This window comes from Aythya marila (genome assembly GCF_965140915.1).
Source record: "Aythya marila genome assembly, chromosome: 3".
NCBI classification, from domain to species: domain Eukaryota; kingdom Metazoa; phylum Chordata; class Aves; order Anseriformes; family Anatidae; genus Aythya; species Aythya marila.
Genome location: NC_139044.1, coordinates 70282947 through 70302117, shown reverse-complemented (window position 1 = coordinate 70302117; position 19171 = coordinate 70282947). Strand labels below are relative to the sequence as shown.

Below are 19171 nucleotides of genomic sequence, written 5' to 3'. Positions count from 1 at the left end.
TGAAAAGTGACAGGTTTTTATTGCAGCAATATTGATGCACACAGCGTAAGGAGATAACATTCTAAAGCAAGCCCTTAAAAAAGGGCACTGTCATTTTGTTTAACCAAAATTCGTATTTAACAACAAATGATATGGTTTTCTGCAAAAAAAGCCCACGCTGCCACATGCAACTCCCTGTTACTTAAGTACATCCTGTTTGGGCACCTTTAAGTTTTTCCAACGCCTCAAAATTACTTTGTATTTTTCACTTTCAGTCTTGTCAGATACTTTTTTTAAGACTACTCGCATAACTACAGCGGTTCCTGTTTCCTTATCTTCCCCTACTAAGAGATCCAGCGTGTCACCAATTTTCACCTGGAAACAGAAAGAGAACATGAGTGATCATAAAACACTCCCTTTGCGTGCAATTTTAATTGTGTTCCTTTCTTTCCACATAACAGTCTTATTCTTATAGGTGAGGAGGAAGGCAGGCTATCTAGACCCACTGTAGCTCCTTCTAGGAAAGCCCTAGCAATTAGCAATTAAGCGTCTCCTCATGATGTTCTCTGCCAAAAGGTTTGCCTTTCCTGTTTTACAGCTGACACCCAACTGTGAAAAAGGTGTAAGGTAGCATTTTTTTTATTCATTTTTACTGAATGATGTTCCCTGCCAATCTTTTTGTATCAACATAGACTCAAAACAGCAAAATGCAAAATTCTCCCTCTTTCAAAACATCTTAAACTGATGTAAAGAACAGAGTGCTGGTGGTCTTTTCACTGTGGCCTTTTCAAATTCCACAAAAGCAGTGTGCCTCTCAAAAACTAGCCCTGACTTGAGGGGATCAGGAATTAAGAACTTATCTTCTTGTTGCCTTTCGACCACAATAACTGCCACCTAGGTCACCCTCACATAAAAGGTGTATAGAGGCATCTTTGTCACCATTTGAGTGAGCTCTGGTGTGAAAGAGCACGACCAGCTGGGCCTGCAACCCTTTCACCTCTTCTATACATGTTGCGTGCTCTGTTACAGGTAAAATAACCTTTCCTCAGCTTCAAAAGCTTTCCTCAGTTTCAATTCCTTTCTATCATCAAACTTTTTCTTTAATCCTATGCCTGCTCCACTAATATCTCACATTACTCATTCCTACTCCATCAACCTCATAAGCATCATCGCTTCCTTCAGCAGCTTGCAAAGTTCTGTCATTGCTGCCACCGGCTTTCTCTTTACTTTCAGCCCTAATTTTTACTTTTTAATACCACGACTCTCCTGTCTGCCTTAAGGAACAGAGTTTTAACCCCGGAATCACAGTCACAAACACACACACAAAGCTGGAAGTGCTGTTAGCAATGCCATTCACATTCCCAGAGCAATTTAGTGGTTACCTCTTCTGACCCAAGTAAAAGGAGTGAGAAGAAGAGGTCACGCCTTAGTTATTTGCTTGTACTGCATTAAAATAATTAAATTTGAAAAAGTCTTACAGTTCTACTTTTCTTCCATAGTTTTTCTCCATTCAGCCTGAGTTCATTATTGTAGAATGCATCTTCTACTTTACTGAAGAAAAACAAGGTTTTATTGCATTTACAGTAACGCAGCAGAACAAATGCAATTATTTCTTTGCAGATACACAAGAAAACCATTCACATGCAAGACTAATTTCCACAACTCTAATATGCGCATAAAGGACAGATTTATTTTGGGACAGAACAGACTTGAGCTGGAGGTAAAGAAGTCTTTCACAGATATTAAACGCAATAGTAGACTATAGGTGCTCTGTGCCACATGTGCAAGCAACCAAAAGCTGTTTACAAAGACCTGCCTGCTGAATATCCAACAAATAACGTCCCCTGTCCTACACCAGCCAGTGTCATCATTTTAAGTGATCAAATTATAATAATATTCAGCTACTAACAACACTGCAATATAAGGCTATATAAGCCTTATAAGGCTAATGTAAGTAGGTTGCATCAGATCATATTTTGTGATATTATTTTTAGAGTGTACATATACCTGGCTGACTTGGTACACTAGGTTTATACTTACCCTCATCTATTCTGGCACCCGTTAAAAAGCATATCATTTTGTTCCCTCTCTCTCAAACCAGATCTTTTTGTATTACTTAGCATACCATTTTGTGTTTTCTTCATTATAAGTAAGTGATAAGTGATAGAAAATGCCTGAAACAAACAAGAACACCTCATACATCCAAAAACTGTTTTTAGGTAGTCAAAACAGCTACGCTGACAAAATGCTGAGTTATCCCAGCAAAAAAGGGCATCAAAACTCAGCGTTTAGATACATGACATCTTTCTCATTAGCAGATCTTCTTCCATACTTACTTTCTTGCAATGTCTAGGCCAGCTTTCATGATCACATCGTATCGAAGGGACTGCACTACTTTTTCAAGGTCTTTATAATCTTTTACTACATTGGGGTCATTTTCAAATGCATCCTCCAAATCGCTTTCTTCTTCACCTTCCTCTTCCTCCTCTTCCTCTTCTTGTACAGTTTGTCTATTCCTTTTGGAGCTTTTGCTGCTTTTGTTACGCAGAGACAGTACTGAGATATACTCCGGGGAAAGTCTTAACGCACATCGTTTTACTGGCGAAAAGCTGAAATACCTTCTGTAGGCTGCTGTGCTTGCTTGGCAGCTGCAGAATATGCTTCTTCTCCACGAGGGAAACAGTTTGTTAGAGGGGAATCTCTCCCACAGTCCAAACCAGACGTTCAGCTTTCTGAGAGCAGTGATGGGGAGCCTGAAGCCAGTCATAGCATACCCTAAAATAAAACAAACACCCTTAGCAAAAACAAGCAGCGCCTGGGGAGAGGAGCCCTAGAGGGAGCCTCTCTGAGGGGTATAGCAGGCAGGAACACACACAGCACCCCACGTTCCCAGCAGCTGGGCTGTGAGATGGTTTTTAATGAGCTTTATGTGTGTGTGTGTGCAGCCTGACACCTGTTTCCTTCACGAGACCGGGGTCTCCCTTCCCTCTCCACAAGTGAATCCTGAAGGAGTTCCTTGCCGTGTGCCTTCAGCTATGGGAGGGAAAAGGCCTCGAGTATCGGCCAGGACCACAACCCCACGCCTTTTATTTATTTATTTATTTTTATATATGTTATTATGAAGTATCTGGGATGAAGCTGGAAATTTAGGCGGGCGCAGCGCTCGCGGAAGACCCACCCCTCTCCTCAGCGCGGGGCCAGCTGCCCGGCGGGGCTGTATGACCACTCCAACACTTATTAGTGCTTATTTACATTTATTTTTATATTTACTTTATTTTATCCAAATCCCCTCCCAGCCGCTCCCAGGGGCTGCCGAGCCGCCCCACAACACGGCGGCCGCCTCCCCCCGCCTCCCCGGCCGGCTCCAAGGGGCCCCCGCGGGCGCCAAGGGCCGCGGCCCCGCTGCCGGCTCCCTCCAGCCCGCGGCCCCCTGCGGCCCCATCCCCGGCCCCGGGGCCCCGGCTCCCTCCCGGAGCCCTCCCCGGGGGGCCCCGGGCTCGGTTACCTGGGTCCCCGCCGAGCCTCAGGCCCGGGCCCGCCGCCGTCCCCTCGCCGCCGCCGGCAGGCCGCAGGCCCAGGCTCAGCCCATGGCCGGCGCCCCCTGGCGCACCGCCTCGGCGAGGCTGTGGGGCCGAGCAATTAACACGGGGGTTGTAATTGATCGCTTAGTTTTACACCAGCATGTTCTGTCATAAAACACTCGAACGAGGATTTTTTTATGTCAGGGATGTGTTGTCGTGGAGCAATCCCTCTGCAAAGCTGTCTCCCCTCCTTGGAAACCTCGCTGGAGAGGACACTGCAAACATCTTTATGTCTTTTTTGTATTTCAAATATCCAATTTTTTTTTTTTTGGAATAAGCATAAATACCCCAGTTCTTTAAATATGCCCAGTTCTGTGAGATTCTGACCAATCTCAGTTGGGAACATAACTGCTTGCTTTTTCATACTTTCCATTGATACATCTTAAAATATATACACATCCTTATCAGGGAAAAAACAAAAACAAGACAAACAAAACAAACAGAAAAACTACTTTTCCATGCAACCCACTCTTTTCAGAGCTCTTAGAATGTGATTTACCTCCCATAGGATTAAAGTCACGCTCTAACTTTGCTAAGAGTGAAGATATCTTTGTTAATTAAAATTAACCTTTCTAGGCTAATCTGGCATTACACATTTTTATTGCATCCTCGTACCGAAAGGCAATGTAAAGAACTTGTTTAAAGTGTTTCTGTCTTTTGTATTTCTCAGACGCCGTGATATAATGGTCCCTTTAACAAACAGAAAGCAATCAATTCACTGTTCAGTAGCCTCTCCTGCAGGCCTTCGAGTTTGCAGAAGGTTAATTGCATTGCCCTCAGACAGGTCCCTCTGCAGTCAGACAGAAAATGTAACTTGGTTGTCATGAGCAGGCATCATGCCTCTGATTTATCTCCTCATTGCACAACTCCAAACACAGACATCACCTCTGTCACACTTGCTTCATTTCCCAGGCCAGCTACATGGTCCAGCTCTAGCTGTTCTAGTTAGAAGGTACACCACGTTCATATTTTCTCTCTGGCCTTACCAGGGGGTTTGTCAGGATTTATTCAGCCCTGGTTCACAGAGGAACATGTCACACGGGTCTCCTTGCCATCTGCTTCTCTCCATGCCACAGAGTATGAGGAGACATCAAAGCCCTCATTCAAGATTTGTACTCCAGCCACGTGCCGTCTTGGCAACACCCAGCCTGGTGTGTTTTTTTTTTTTTTAAAGTGAATTTTTAATGACCACGAAGACAAAAATGAAGGTAATATTCACTATTCATACTTTCATTATATCAAACTGCAATTGTAACCAAAATGTTAGCACTGGGTAAAGCCCGTAGTGTAATTTATGTCATTTTCCACGTTACCATTAGATGGCAGTGAATAGCTCCCTGTAAAAGGCTCACGAGCTCAAAAGTTTTTTTCAAAAACATGCTAGTCATACACATATCTGAAAAATATGTTATTTAAACTGACTTGAAGTGATTTTAAGATATATATATATATATAAATATCACATGACACCTCAGCAACATACAATTAAAAATTTTGGCTTTGGTAAGAAACTGATTGTTCAGCTCAGGCAGATTAATAGTAATCTATGTAACCTTTTGAAGATCAAGTGAGAAATTAGCCAGACCAAGATGTATTACCTTTCCATGGTTTTCTCATACAATTGCTTCATTTTTTCGATGGAGTTCCTCTCTTCTTTATCGTTTTTGTTTTGTACACTGCAATATACACTCTATGACATTCAGTCATCTTGTTTTGATAGCTCAGAGAGAAAATTCTTAGTAACATTTGACCTGTGTATTGGAATCGGTAGCCAAGAACTCCTCCACTGCCTAGGGATTTTTGTTACCTTTATTTTTCTGCAAGGTCAGGCAAGTGACAGCAGTAGATCTGCTGATACTCATTGCATCTTGAAATAACATCAAGATCACTGTATAGCTGTTCCAGCCCTGTTAGCAGCCATGAACTCCACTGCTATAACTCTCCACACAGTGCCCATCTCACCAGATTACTTGTCACTGCGGATTTATCTTCAGCAATACTTTGCTGGAACCACACTCAACCTTTAAAGGACGCTGCTTATCTCAAGGTGCAGCGAGGAGGTGACTGGACAGTTCTGTGCATGGCCTAGAAAAACAGTGTCCCCGTTTGAGCACTGCCTTTAACTTTGCCCATATTCATTTAAATAATGAACTAATAATAATAATCGCCCTGACCACTAACTCACCTCTTCCTGTACTACATACCTTCTGTAACTGCTTAGATGCTTTCTTTTCTTAGTCCATAGTCTGGAGACAATTTCTCTAGCTTGTTGTTTGCATCCAATCCATGTCCATACAATCTTACCGTCTCTTTCTCTAAAGTACATCTCTGAAAACCTGGCATGCAGCAGAAATTCTTACTGACCCTTTGTGTTACCACTTAAGCTCTTCCAGTAACAATGGTATTACAAATTTCTGTCACTTTTTCCTGCAGCCACTTTGGCATCCTGCACACAGAATCCCTTTCTGGAGGTGAACGAGGTCTCACAGACCCTTTTTCCTTGCAGCTTACCTGTTCATTGAAAACTCAACTTATACATCATAGACGGATTTTACATTTCTTTAAGTGGTGGAGATCCACTTGCTAAAGTAGCATTCCTTTTTTTATTCGTCCTTTTCACTAATTTGGCTTTTTTCAGCCAACCAATTGTCTCTCTTACAATATAACACCACACTGAGCTATAATCAGAAAGAAAATCGAGGTGGGCAGCGCAGACTAAAGAAGCTGATAGAGGCCACCCTAATAAATCTGACCATAGTGACCCACCTAAACCAGAAATTAATAGTCTCCTTGACAGTGAAAATCAGTGTTACACCAGTGGTTAAGTATATGAGAGGAAAACTTCCATCAGCCAGCCTGGTATTCATTCCAGCTACCCAGAGGTTAAAGGCTCCATAGTTCCACTGCTAATTAAATCTCCCAAGTTTGGTGAGAGTTTTGCAATAAAATTTGTGGGTTTTTTTTCTTTTTCTTTTTCTTTTCCTTTTTTTTTTTTTTTTTTTTTATTTTTTTTATTTTCTCTCACTTCCTTGTTTGCTAATTATATAAAAAACAATGTCTTTGGTTTTGAAGTGCAAGTTAATGTTCTATTTTTTAACACCAGCTTTCAGACTTTCATTCATTCTGCAGCGAACATGTTCAGGTCCTGCTGGCTTTTGTTGCTGCTCTAGGATTTGCCTAGCTCCCACTAACAGCAGGTGGCAAATGTAATAAAAAGAAAAAGTAATCAATTAAGCATTTGTTATTCGAAACTTACTTATTAGCCTTAACAACTACATATTCCATGAGCAAATGTTAATTAGTTTGAATTATTTGTTTACCTCTGTTTCCCCTGTATTCTCCCCAGAATAATGGCTTTACTACTTAGAATATAATGTTCTCTTCTCTAATTAATAGCAACTAATTTGAGATATATGCATGTATGAGTCTAACATAATTAATTTCCAATGAGGGATTTTAGATTGTTCCTCCATCTGTGTACAATTGAAGATTTGTTATTCTCTATTACTTTTTCTTTTTCTTCCTTCCTTCCTTCCTTCCTTCCTTCCTTCCTTCCTTCCTTCCTTCCTTCCTTCCTTCCTTCCTTCCTTCCTTCCTTCCTTCCTTCCTTCCTTCCTTCCTTCCTTCCTTCCTTCCTTCCTTCCTTCCTTCCTTCCTTCCTTCCTTCCTTTCTTTCTTTCTTTCTTTCTTTCTTTCTTTCTTTCTTTCTTTCTTTCTTTCTTTCTTTCTTTCTTTCTTTCTTTCTTTCTTTCTTTCTTTCTTTCTTTTTATTATCTTTTGTGTTGGGTTTCCTTTTAAAAGCAGAAAAAAGGATGTTCAAAGTACTTCAGCTTCCATTGTGACTCAGAGACAACATTATTTTGATTAGCATTTGTAAACATTATTGCATCAGGAAATAGAAATGTATCTGTAGGCTGCAATACACTTTTGATATATAAAAAAGCAAATAATATAAATAAAGGTGCAATAGGGATGGATAATCATATCATTTGGAGTCAAGGACATCTTGTCCTTTCACAGTGTCCAGGTCCAGAGGTATAAAAGATTGTGTAAATCACATAGTAGGAACTTTTGAATCCCCAACTAGTCCCTTTTTCTAAGATGAAATGGGAGGAGTAGCTTCTAGATCTTGTTCATCTATGCATTTTTGAGTCATATTTGTGCATGTGCATTAATAAATAAAATAAATAATAATAAATAAATAAATAAACAAAGGGCTCCAACTTTCTCTGCACCTGATGGACCTGAGAGTGCAAAGGAAAGCAACAAAAATGCATGAGGTTTAGAAATTCTGTTAAAAAAAGGTTGAAGGAACTGGACCTGTTCCTCAAAATAAGGAAAAAACTCCATGACAAATGTCTGAACTAACCATCTAGTCAGTTTTGAGAGTGATGTAGGCACCTCCAGGATGTGATTCATCTGTTTCAGATGTCTATGTCGGAATGAGATAAATTACATCGCTTCTCTTCACCATCAAAAGTTTCCAGGGAGATCCACTTGATGTAGATGGTTGCTCTAAGGTGAGCCTTCTTTCCTTCCAAAGCGAGGTGGTTGATAGGTTTTCAATTGCTAAAACAGTTTGTTATAAATTTGACTGTCATTACTATCTGTGAGCTTTACTACAGTGACATAACAGATTGCTACTTTAAATTTTCAACAAAGACATCTATTAAGAGACACTTTCTGTACAGGTGGTTTAACGAAGAAACAGGGGACCTATGGACTGTGGAATACCCTTCACTGAAGTTGTCTGAGAATAATGTTTAAACTTGCCTCAGATCAGAAGATGGAGAAATTGACTTTTGATCCTTTTTACGTCTTCATGTCTATAGATTTCTAATCTGACATTAAGCCTCATGAGCTAAAGGAAAGCCCTGGTTTGGTTTTGTCCCATTATCTAGTAACGTGAGACCAAATAATTCCTGAGCATGATTTAGGGGTTGGCCCAGGCTGGGGACAGCTGCCTTCCAACAGGCAATTTAGATTCAGCCACCCTTTTCTGGAGGCTAGGAGAGTTTAAGAGTATGGTTGTGGCTAGACATGCGAGTTGGCCTGAAGGCCAAAGAACAGGCTCTGTTACTTCTAATCTGTTTGTATTGATGTCACCCAAGAGCTTATTTGACTTCGAGAGAAAGGTGTGCTTTTGGACAGATCTGAAGCCACACTGTGCCATACAAGCCGACACCGTCCCTTGAAGTTGACTGGGAAATCAAACAACCCATTGCTATATTCACAGGAATATCCCAGCCAAAACCAGGACAGACAGCAATTCTTATCCTCAGCATTTCTTGTTGAGAGTATTCCCAGAATCACAATGTCAATTCTGGTCAAACTTTCAGTCTTACGATTCTGGGTCTGGAAATCATTGTTTAGCTTACCTCCATAACTACTTATCTCTAGTTAAGCAGCCTGATGTTTTTTTGCCTCAGATTGACATACGACAGAAACCATGCTGGAATCCTGGTATAGTGATGGTCTGAATCATGGCAACAAGGCTCATGTCTGAAGATGTGTGTAGCGGAGTCCAATCATCATTTAATACCAAGTGAAGATTTACAATTCCACCAACCCTGCCTTCCATTAAAAGCTCTACTAACCAAAAAATGAATATAAAGTCTCCACTAGAAGAAGGAACATAATCCTCAAAATATTTTCCGAGTGCTTAACCAAGATTTGTGCCAAACTATATTGTCCAGATGTCTAAAATGAGTTTCAGCCAGCCACCTCCCATCAGTATTTCAGTCTCGTTCTGCAATGCCAGTGAAGGTGCATTTGTAAGAAAGGTCCAGCTGTAATGAAGGATGCTTCAAAAAAGCTGGTGAGTTTTGATTTTGTGGCTGGAGCCTTGATGCTCCCTCAAGGTGAGTCCTTCCCACTAACAAGTAGCAAAAGAAGAGCCAGCCTAGCTTATGAAAAGACAGTGTTTCTATAGATTAGAGAATATGGACCTGTGAGTTTCTCAAGGCACAACCCTTATGGCAAAAATGGACATCAAAGAAACTTATCACCAGAGGATGTCAGCATAGATCAGCATATGTAGGCTAGACAGTACAGGCTGGATTTCCCTCTTCAAAGATCTCCTTTGTAAAAAGATCAGAACCTAAAACATAAATGCATAACATGCTCACAGTCGGGGATTAACTAAAATAGCTCATAATATAGCTGAGTGAGTACTGAGAGCTGCAGTGCACCCTGGAATGAGCTTAAAATGGTTGAAGACCCTGGGATGTGCCACAGTGTGTAGAAAGTTTCAGTCTATACACAGCCAAGGAAAGTGAAGAGCTGGTTGGCAGCTCAAGATCCAGCAATTCTCATTGGCAATTGATGCTCCTAAAATATTTAAGCTTAAATGAATTGAGACTGGTAGATAAAGGCAAGAGTAAATTAATGGTTAAGTCAAAATCAGTTCTCATGATTTCCACTCAGTGCTCTGACTGCACCTATTTAACTAAAGCTTGTCCAAATTTAACTACATTGCTTTCTAGTACTTTTACATCAGTGTTAAGTATTTTTACTTTACTAGTCTCAGAGACTACTTCTGTGCTCGCTTTTATAGATGACTTTTTTTTTTCTTTTCTTTTTTTTTTTTTTTTTTTCTGCCTGTCATTTCAGCCAATCCTGTTTGCTAATGTATTATACAAAACAGCATGAGTTTTGCTTCTGTTCACTAGATTGTGAATTGTCTTTTGCAAAGTTAAATCTACTTAAAACTCACCATTGGGATATACAAATTAACTTATATTTAATCCAAAGGATTGAAGTAGCTTTAGCCCTTCTCTTTGTTAAGCTTTCTCATCGTATGTTATGTATTTAACTGGTAGAGATGCTGAGTGCTGTTCCAACCTAGAAAAACAAAGGAAGCAGAACAATGAGAGATTTAACAATGGCATTGAACAACATATGTCAGCATCATGAAAACACACAGCTATCAAAGGATGTGTGATTGTTCTGAGAGAGTGTATTTTCTTTTCTGAGGGAAAAAATAATAATAATAAAAAATAATTCAGAAGTGTCTATTGGCCACCAGATAGCAGTGCTTCACTTTTGCAGTTCTAAACTCAATTACAGTACTTCTTGCCTCTGTAGAAATATCCATATGTTGGGTCCTAGTGTCTTGATCAGGTATATCTCTAACAGAATTCATTAGAGGCTTCAGATGAAAAAAGCAAAGATTTTGGAAATAGGTGTGATTAGGTGAATGCTAGATCATTTTAGGATTTGTGGGTTCAGGAGAAATCATGGATATTGCAGCTTTACTGAATGGGAGGAGTTGGTTGTAGAAATATAATGGGATGTAGACATTATCATTCCCAATAACAAAAGTTTGGACTTTTATCATTGCACTTAAATAAAAAATCTTGCACTTAAATATTGTAGTGCTTCTTCCTTGCTGCTAATATATTTCCTTATTTGCATTAGGATTTCAGGAGTAATTCAGAAAGGTGTGGTTTTTGGCCTCAGAACGTAACCTTTATGTAGTTACATTATTTTAGTAACTTATCACTTCTTCCAAATATTTTAAAGCATCTGCATTTTTCTTTATTTAAAAGAAAGGAACAGACTTTATAATATTTTTTAGCAAGAAGACACCCCCATTTTTAGTGTAATTTGTTAAAATGGCAGAAGTGTGATATACTGTATAATAATTAGCAGTAATATAATGTTGTATAGATTCACGTTACCTTACAAGAACCTTGCACCAGCCTCACTTTTTGCAGACATAGTTCCAGACCGCAGGCAAGGTGCGCTGGGTAGAGAGAATGGGAAAGGCGTCTGGGTGTTATTCCATCATTCCCAGCCATCCCAGCTTTGATTTTAAGGTGTCTCAGCTGCTGCTGTAACCTGAACAGCCAGCTATGGTCCCAAGGGGATCATGCAACACTGCCTTTCATCCCATACCAGGTGGGAGAGGTTATAATGGAAACTGTCTTAGTTCACTTTACACAAGAATATTCTTCATTGTGGAGAAGAATATCGGAGAGCCCTGGCAGGGTTGCTTTCCTTTGGCAGCTCCTCCAGTGGCAGAACAGGGATCTGGTGATAGAATAGTCTAAGCCCTCGCTTATTGCTGTGGTTCACGTGACTTCTCCCACAGGGAATTTCACCTTTTGTGGTGGTATCCATGTCCGCAGGGTGAAAAGGTGACTTTCTCTCTCCCATTTGTGGTTTCATGTTAACTGTGACAACTAAAGCAACCTGTTTGCAAGGAAAAGTGGTAACAAGATGTTCTCAGCATTGTCATCCTTCTTTTAATTTAAGTTGATCACAGTTCCTTTTTTTTTTTTTTTTTTTTTTTTTTTTCCTATTATCTCTCTACAATCACAAAAACCCAACTTCCCCAATAACCAGCTTGAAGCAGACAGCCAGGAAATATTCAAAACCAGAAAATCCTCAGTTTGATGACTCTTCTCGGAGTTCCCCTATGTATAGACTATGCCTCTAGCAGTTAGGAACTTGACTCTGACTGTGTTCAGGGATTTAAAACACAAGCAAGCACCAAAACCATGGAAACACTACTCCAGGTGTGCTTCGGGCTTTGTGTAACTCTCCAAAGATCTTCCATCTTGGTACAGATTAAGGATTGCATATGGGGTAATACAGCTTGCAAAACGCCACCATTCCTAGAAAATCAAGTGGCTATAGCTTTGTTAGGTGTTCTAAAACAATTAGGGTGGGACTGGCTTTAGGATTATAAATTTTTGCCTAGCACAAGCCCCGGCATCTGGTCCTGCAGCACAACCATCTGTGTTTCCAGTGCCTCAAGACCAAGTTCTAGCAACGCCTGAGGACGCTCACGGAAAGCAGTCCTGGCGCTGGGGACAGCAAATGAGTCAGGCGTGTATTGCTTAACACATGTATCTCTTCACAGTTTGTTCTGGGATAAACACAAACACTTTTTAAAACCTATTGATTAGTTTGAACTAAAGACAACTGGGCATCTTCTTTTAAATAGAAGTAACCACTTCCAGAATGAAACCGTGTCTTTTTGTAGCTTACAAAGTGTCTTTACAAAGTGAAGCACACCAGTGTCTTTTTGTAGCTTACAAAGCGGATTCAGACCATTTTGATGATTTATCTGTACACCAAGACACCTGCCTGATCGTTTGGCGAGGCAGAGTATCTTGGGTGAGCTGAGGGAGGATTTACAACACAGCCACGACACCGCCCGCGCCTCCTCAGCCCTGCTGCTACCATCTGGAAACACGGCTTTCTTCACCTGTCCCCCTATCATTTGATGATATTTTAATAAAAATGTGATGTTTTCACAAACATAAGAGTTGATCTCGGAGTATTTTGCCACCCCGCGCCTCACACCCTCCACCACGCAGCCGGGGGCAGCCCTCAGGAGCCCGTGGGGGAGGCAGCGGCGGTCGGCGGGGGGCGCGGGCAGGCCGTGCCCAGCCATGCCGGGCCGGGAGGCGCTGAGGGCGGGTCTGAGGTGTGTGGAGGAGGGGGAAGGCGGTGGCAGGGCGTCACGGCGGCCATAAAAAGGCCGGGCGCGGCTGAGCGGCGCAGCCGGGTCGCTCGCAGCCACCAGAGGTGGGAGAAAGCGGTGTGGGGACGGCAGCGGGACAGCAGTGACGGGCATGGGGACGGCGCTGGCGGCGCGGCTCGGCTTGGGGCTCCTGCTCCTGGCGCTCATCCTACCCACGCAGGTGAGCCCCGGCGGTGGGACGGGGGCGAGCGAGCCCTCCCGAGCCATCCCCAGCCCTCCTGAGCCCTCCTCAGCCCCCCGGTGTCCCGCAGCCGCTGTGTCCCCTCAGGCTCGGGGGGCTCCTGAGGGAGCGGCCGCCGCCATCTCGCTGCCCTGGGTGGGGGACAGGGCTCGGGGGGCGGCGGTGGGGCTGTGAGGTGCCTCCAAAGCTGGGTTAATTTCAGGAAGAAATGAGCTGGGGGTGCAGCGAGACCCTGCTCCGAGTCGCATCTGGGGTTTGGGGGAGGTCCTGGTGTTTAGGGCATGGTAGGAGTGGGGGGCTTGCTGAGGGGGAGCGGCATCGCTGCTCCCAGGCACTGAGCTCTACAGACCCCCTGTGGGGAAGGGTCGGTGAGACAGCAGTAGGGAAACATCAAACAAAGAGCTTTCTGGAGGCTCTTTTAAATATTTTTAACCCCTTTCTTTATAAAGGAGAACGTCTTGCCTTTTCCATTGTCCTCTGTAGAGCAGGATCGTACTTTGTCGGAGGTCCCTTATATCATGATATCGTGGCACCCCTCTCTTTTGTAGGCATGCATGTGCCACTAGGCTTTGTCTTCAAAACAAAGATAACAAAAATGATATAACTCAAGTGTGCTGGATATTGTGTGAAGGCTGAAAAAAAAAATCCGGAGTAGGTTGGGACTCGCATCCTGCAAGCTGATTAGGAGGTTTCTTCTGCAATTCAGTATTTATTGCTTTGGCTGCTTTCAACAGAAACTTCCACACCGTGATTTTTATTTTTTATTTATTTATTTTTAAGTCCTGCAGTCCTGAATGGCTTCCAGCATGTTCCTCGTTGCCCAAAATCCTAACTACCAGAAGCTGTACATGGGCACAATATTTTTCTGTGACGTTCTTTTGTTCAGTAGAAAATGCTCCAAGGGTATGGCCATGCAAGATTCAAATAAATTTAGCATTGATTTAATGGCTTCAGCACTGAGCTATTATTTATATATATGTATTTCTGTTAAGGGTATTTAACACTTTTGATAGCACTGGTAATACAACAATAAAGACCTTTTATGGAGGGTATTTATTAAAGTAGGTGTTCTTTTAGAAAATATTTTTACTTTAGCTGAGTCTACCATTGTGTACCAGAAAGCTCTGGTACAATGCAAGTTTCCTGCCACAGAACTGAAGCCAAGTTTGCCAAACTATACTTTTTCAGGAGCAGATACATTATTCTTGCTCTTGCTTTTCATCCTTGTGTATCGCACATTCTTTTCTAGGAGAGAAGAACACATTAATTTAGCTTTGAAAATTTTCCTGTACATGTGTAGGACATAGCTTGACAACAAAATTAAAAAGTGCAAAATTTTAATGTTCTACCCCTATAATTTGGGGAGGAGTGGAAGGAGACTTTTTTTACCTTGCTTTCTGTCAGAATCTTCATTTATTAGTGTTATACAGACTTTCCACTGCATTTCTTATGTCTGCTCTAGCATGCCAGTAGGTTGTGATTTAATCAGTATAATTCCATTGTTTTAAGTTCTGTGGTTCAGTGCTACCATAGCAAGATAAGAGATGTGAGGCTGAAAAGAGAAGTCCATTTACACAAGCCCTTCTGTTGCTTGAAAGGGATACCCAACGCAGTTACAGAAATAAAATCAATAGGTTCTCCACTGTTTGCTCATATTTTTATTTGTGGCTCAATCTGCTAAGACAATGGATTCATGCAGTTATCTGGAAGTCTTTTATTAAAAGAATTGCTCTACATTTCATAGATTTTTGAGTTTTTTTTTTTTTGAAACCTACTTCTCTACTCTGTTTTGTTGCAGGGTTTTGGTAAAACTATAGCTCCGTAACAGAAAGCATTTAGGAAAATGTTAGATTTATTTCTTTTGAATTCCAGAAACAGGACTTATTAAACAACTCTGTCCTTCTCTGTACAACAAGAGGCATGAACAACTGTATTATATGAGTACTGTGTGTTGCTACGTGTTGTTAATTACTACTAATTTGTCTTCTGATTTAAAAAAAAAAAAAAAAAACAAAAAAAAAACACTTCTATTTAACTTTTTCTACCCACATTCTAGATCTACTGCAATCCCAATGGAACAAGTCCAACACCTTCAAACAATTCTTCAGCAGCTTCCACTTTGTCAGCTGTCGTAAATTCACTGAACAGTACCACCCCTCACGGACATGGAAATTGCCTTCACTCTGCCACAAGCCTCCTTTTCATTCTCTCAGTTTCCCTTCTGTATTTTTGCTGTTAAGAGACTCTGGCAGGGAAATGGCTACCACTCCCCACCCAGTTTCCTGAACCATCTGAGATGGCTAGATCTTCGACCCAGCATGAAAATGAATCAGTCCAAACTCTGCATCAAACCGGCTTGGTTCCACTCCATACTGTAATTAGTACCTGTCTGACCTAGAGAATCACCTGCTGCTCTCACTTTCCAGAGCTGACCCAATATGAAAAGGATGTGACCAACTTCAGCCAGGAGGTAAAATGAGCTCTCTCACCAGATGAGTTTGAATTCGAAGTACAAGATGGAAGCAAAAAGACAGTATTGACAACTCCTCCCAATTTAAAGCTGAGAAGAAATGCAGTGTCCTTGTTGTTGTCCAGGTTGGATGATAACACCTCACCAAGGCAGAAGGCTAGAGACTTTATCTACCACTTAGAATGACAACTTGAAGAGATTTTTATCTTCCTTTTAAGTTCATTAAAGTCAGTAGCTCATAGAAATGCTAGAAAACACAGAAAAGCTCAAATGGTTCTGTTCCTTTCACAGCCTGCATGGTTAAAATCAATGGGTAGTAAGAATGTATGCGAAAGACAAAGTAACAGTGAGAAGGGTCTCTTCTAGTTTTAATTTGTATGAAGTTGCTATGAGACTAAAACAGAACTCCAAATTTTGTAATAATCCTTATTTTTATTTCTGAGTTCTAACCAAATGGCTAGTCAGGCAGGGCTAGTTTTGAAACGTTGAAAATCAACAGTCAAGGGTTTTCCTAAGAGTTGAATTATTTACCATGGGGATTTGGTTTTGACATTTTATTTAAATTGTTCATATATTAAACCCTATGTGCCAGAGTAATGAGGTGTGGAAACATTGGGAAAAGTACCAGGAGCTTTTTGTAAATGAAGTTCAGACAAAAAAAAAAAAGTCAAGGGATAACAATCTCCTCTTTCCCCTATTTCTCCTCCCAGTTCTACAAGTTGTACAAGTCCTTTTTTGCTCCTGGAACTTTCCTTAATTATGAAGGATTTATAGAACCTCTTGAGTAATGTTTTAGTGCTGCTTTTTTTTTTTTTTTTTGGGCACAAAGTGAATAACTTACTGTTTGTTTTGAAGAGTTTTCATTGTGATGGTTTACTTTAAACATGGGCTAATATTTGTGGTGGGGAGAAGGAATGGGGAGAGGAGAGAAAAACGCCAAAAAAAAATAAGACATTACATGATTAGGTGTTTGGAATCTGAAGACTGGAGTCTTAATTTAATCAATTTAAAAATGACCTTTGTAAATACTTTTTAAACAACTTTCTGAATCAAAACTGCTACACTTGCACAGATTGTTTCTGTATCATTCAACCCTTTAGATAATAGCATCTGGTAGTTGATCAAAGCAAGCTCTGTTAAGGAAGTTCATCTACCTTAACACCTGATGAAGAAAAAAGTTGATAAAACAGGAGCGCATATGATCATATCACTCTGTATATAGATATCTATCTCGGTATAAGATCATGTCAAATGAAAGTGGCTCCCAATTTTTTTTAAATCCACATCTTCCAGTTACATTACCACCAATCCAGGTTATCAGATACTAGTAGCAAACTAACACAAATTCCTGTCAGTGAGTATACATGGCATTTCCTTCTGCTTATCATTTGTATTGAGTAAACTGTTAATGATTGTATTTTTGTGTTTGTGTAATTATGCTTTGATTTACTAGCTACTGATTTTCAGTGGGGGGGAGGAGGGGGAACCTGTAAATAAAGCAGTGGACAGGCAATGCATTCCAGGTGCACTTCCAGACACTCCTGCAAGATCTTGTAACTTGCCTGCGTTAAGTGAATGAGCTGTTAAGCAAGGCAGTGTATGTGATTAAAAACCTCAAGGTCTAGAAACACTGACGTGTATTAGTTTTATTTCTCTCTCGAAGGTTTAGTGACATTACGAGCCTGGATTCTACTCTGAAATCAGTGAGTGAGATTTTGTTAATATTGCTAACGAGTAGCTTTTCTGTATTTATTACTCTTCCCTTTCAAAGTAGCATGCTTTCATTTTAGGCAAACGGTGCTTAAACAGAGTTTTCCTTTGTTTCTTCTTGGGGCAGTGAGTTATTTCCCTTATAACAGCTAAAGCTGTTTTTCAGCTTGTGGTTATGGAGCCTGTGAATTAACTGCTTGAGGTTTCTGACTCCCACACGCTACATTAATATAATAGGAGTATTCTAATAATACAAGTTTCACCATGCTTGATGAAGGACAGAGGCTAGAAGAAGCAGTAGTATGTGCAATAGAGCAAAAAATAAACTGAATCAGAACTCAAAACACAGGTATTTACAGTTCAGGACATTCCAGAGTTGTGTTTTTTTTTCCAGTTATGCTCCTTTCTAATAACCCTGTGTTCTGCATGATCATCTTTACTCCCTACATATGGAGCAAGGCACTTAAAAATGCCCAGCTACTTAGGCAGGCTGCACAACACTGCATTTTTTTCGGTGGGAGAGAGGCCCCCAGAGAGGCCTCCTGAGGCTCAGGAGGGAAGGCAGAGCGGCAGCCCTTTGATGGTGTTCCTTTACTTTTCCAGTAGGCTGAACAAACCCAAGAAGCAGAAGGGGTTTATCAAAGCTCGCTGTTTGAGCCTATCTTGGAATCTGCGGGGACTATGGGAGCGCATTGTTCCCTTATTTAGCTTCCCTCTCAGTGCTTCTAGAAGGAAGCATGAAGATAAAATGCTATACCAACAGCTACCTGGCTGTCTATCTTTTTGGTAAAACAACCTTGAAAACACAAACATTCAGAGACTGAGAACAAAGGCTGCGATGATAGGCCTTTGTTCTATGAAGTATCAGCAAAATGAATGAAACAGAGGAATATGCCTGGAGTTCAGCATTTGCTAAGTATTTAAATGGACTGGGATGGTTGGTTTAATTGGTGGTGTTTTTTTCTTTTGATTAAAAAAAAGAAATAGGGACAGATTGCTTTTTAATAGCATTTAGGCATATTTAAACTCTCGAGTTTTCGCCAGACCAGACGACCGATTTAGGAAAAATGCTCGGGTCACCTTTGTTCCCTTCCATCACAGAACAATGGAATCACTGACGAAGAAATCCACGTGGAGAAAGAGAGCTTGATGGATTTATTTAACAGAAGGGGAAGGCGGGAGGCCAGGGAGGAGAACATAGCCTCCCTACTTCATGACTCTCCCATTTTTTTTAAATGACACCTCTAATAAGTGGAACCAGCTCTTACCTATGCCTCTCACTTTCACAAATCTGCCCAGCTGGAACGTGTCTGGATAATGTATATCGCAATGACTGAAACGATTCTTCTGTTTGATGCATGGCACTGCTTTCCTTGTAAATGTGCTAGCCACATATGTCCTGAATAAAGTATAGCATTATTGTTTGAACGAAATAACCCACAGCGAGCACTTAAGGTTTGTGTGCAGCCTACTGTTCATTCCTCCACAAAATTACATTCCTTACTTTTTTTTTTTTTTCAAATCAGTCTTCATCTGTTTCAGAAAAACGCAGGGGCTTTGAGCATCTTTCATTCAGTGAAAATCTCCAGGTGGTGAAGTATCCCAGGCCACATAATTTAATTCACAACAACCCAAGAGCTTCTGCTAGTGGCCTCCTTGTTTGCAAGATGCTTTTAGCCGAAGCCCTTGGATGCTTGGGATTTGCTCATGCGATGCAAATGCTCTGGAGGTAGGAGCACTGTGTAATTTCATTA

The 19171-nt window shown here is 41.1% G+C and overlaps 2 protein-coding genes across 2 annotated transcripts; one reads left to right on the top strand and one right to left on the bottom strand.

Annotated features, from left to right (window-relative positions):
• MTRES1 (mitochondrial transcription rescue factor 1) lies at nt 1-3575 on the bottom strand. The gene is made up of 4 exons (XM_082755780.1): nt 3485-3575; nt 2316-2754; nt 1458-1530; nt 1-354 (listed from the first exon to the last, which is right to left on the bottom strand). The coding sequence occupies exons 2-4, from the start codon at nt 2744-2746 to the stop codon at nt 178-180; spliced, it is 681 nt and encodes a 226-aa protein (XP_082611906.1). The 5' UTR covers nt 2747-2754; nt 3485-3575; the 3' UTR covers nt 1-177.
• Nucleotides 3576-13086: 9511 nt separating this feature from the next.
• On the top strand, nt 13087-18866 carry CD24 (CD24 molecule). Its single transcript, XM_082756115.1, has 2 exons — nt 13087-13216; nt 15294-18866. The coding sequence occupies exons 1-2, from the start codon at nt 13148-13150 to the stop codon at nt 15474-15476; spliced, it is 252 nt and encodes an 83-aa protein (XP_082612241.1). The 5' UTR covers nt 13087-13147; the 3' UTR covers nt 15477-18866.
• Nucleotides 18867-19171: the final 305 nt, after the last annotated feature.

Coding starts and splice junctions, on each gene's coding strand:
- CD24 (XM_082756115.1), top strand. CDS start 13,148: ATGGGGACGGCGCTGGCGGCGCGGCTCGGCTTGGGGCTCCTGCTCCTG. Junction 13,217..15,293: donor CGCTCATCCTACCCACGCAG/GTGAGCCCCGGC, acceptor CCCACATTCTAG/ATCTACTGCAATCCCAATGG.
- MTRES1 (XM_082755780.1), bottom strand. CDS start 2,746: ATGACTGGCTTCAGGCTCCCCATCACTGCTCTCAGAAAGCTGAACGTC. Junction 1,531..2,315: donor GGCCTAGACATTGCAAGAAA/GTAAGTATGGAA, acceptor GTTTTTCTTCAG/TAAAGTAGAAGATGCATTCT. Junction 355..1,457: donor TATGGAAGAAAAGTAGAACT/GTAAGACTTTTT, acceptor TTCTGTTTCCAG/GTGAAAATTGGTGACACGCT.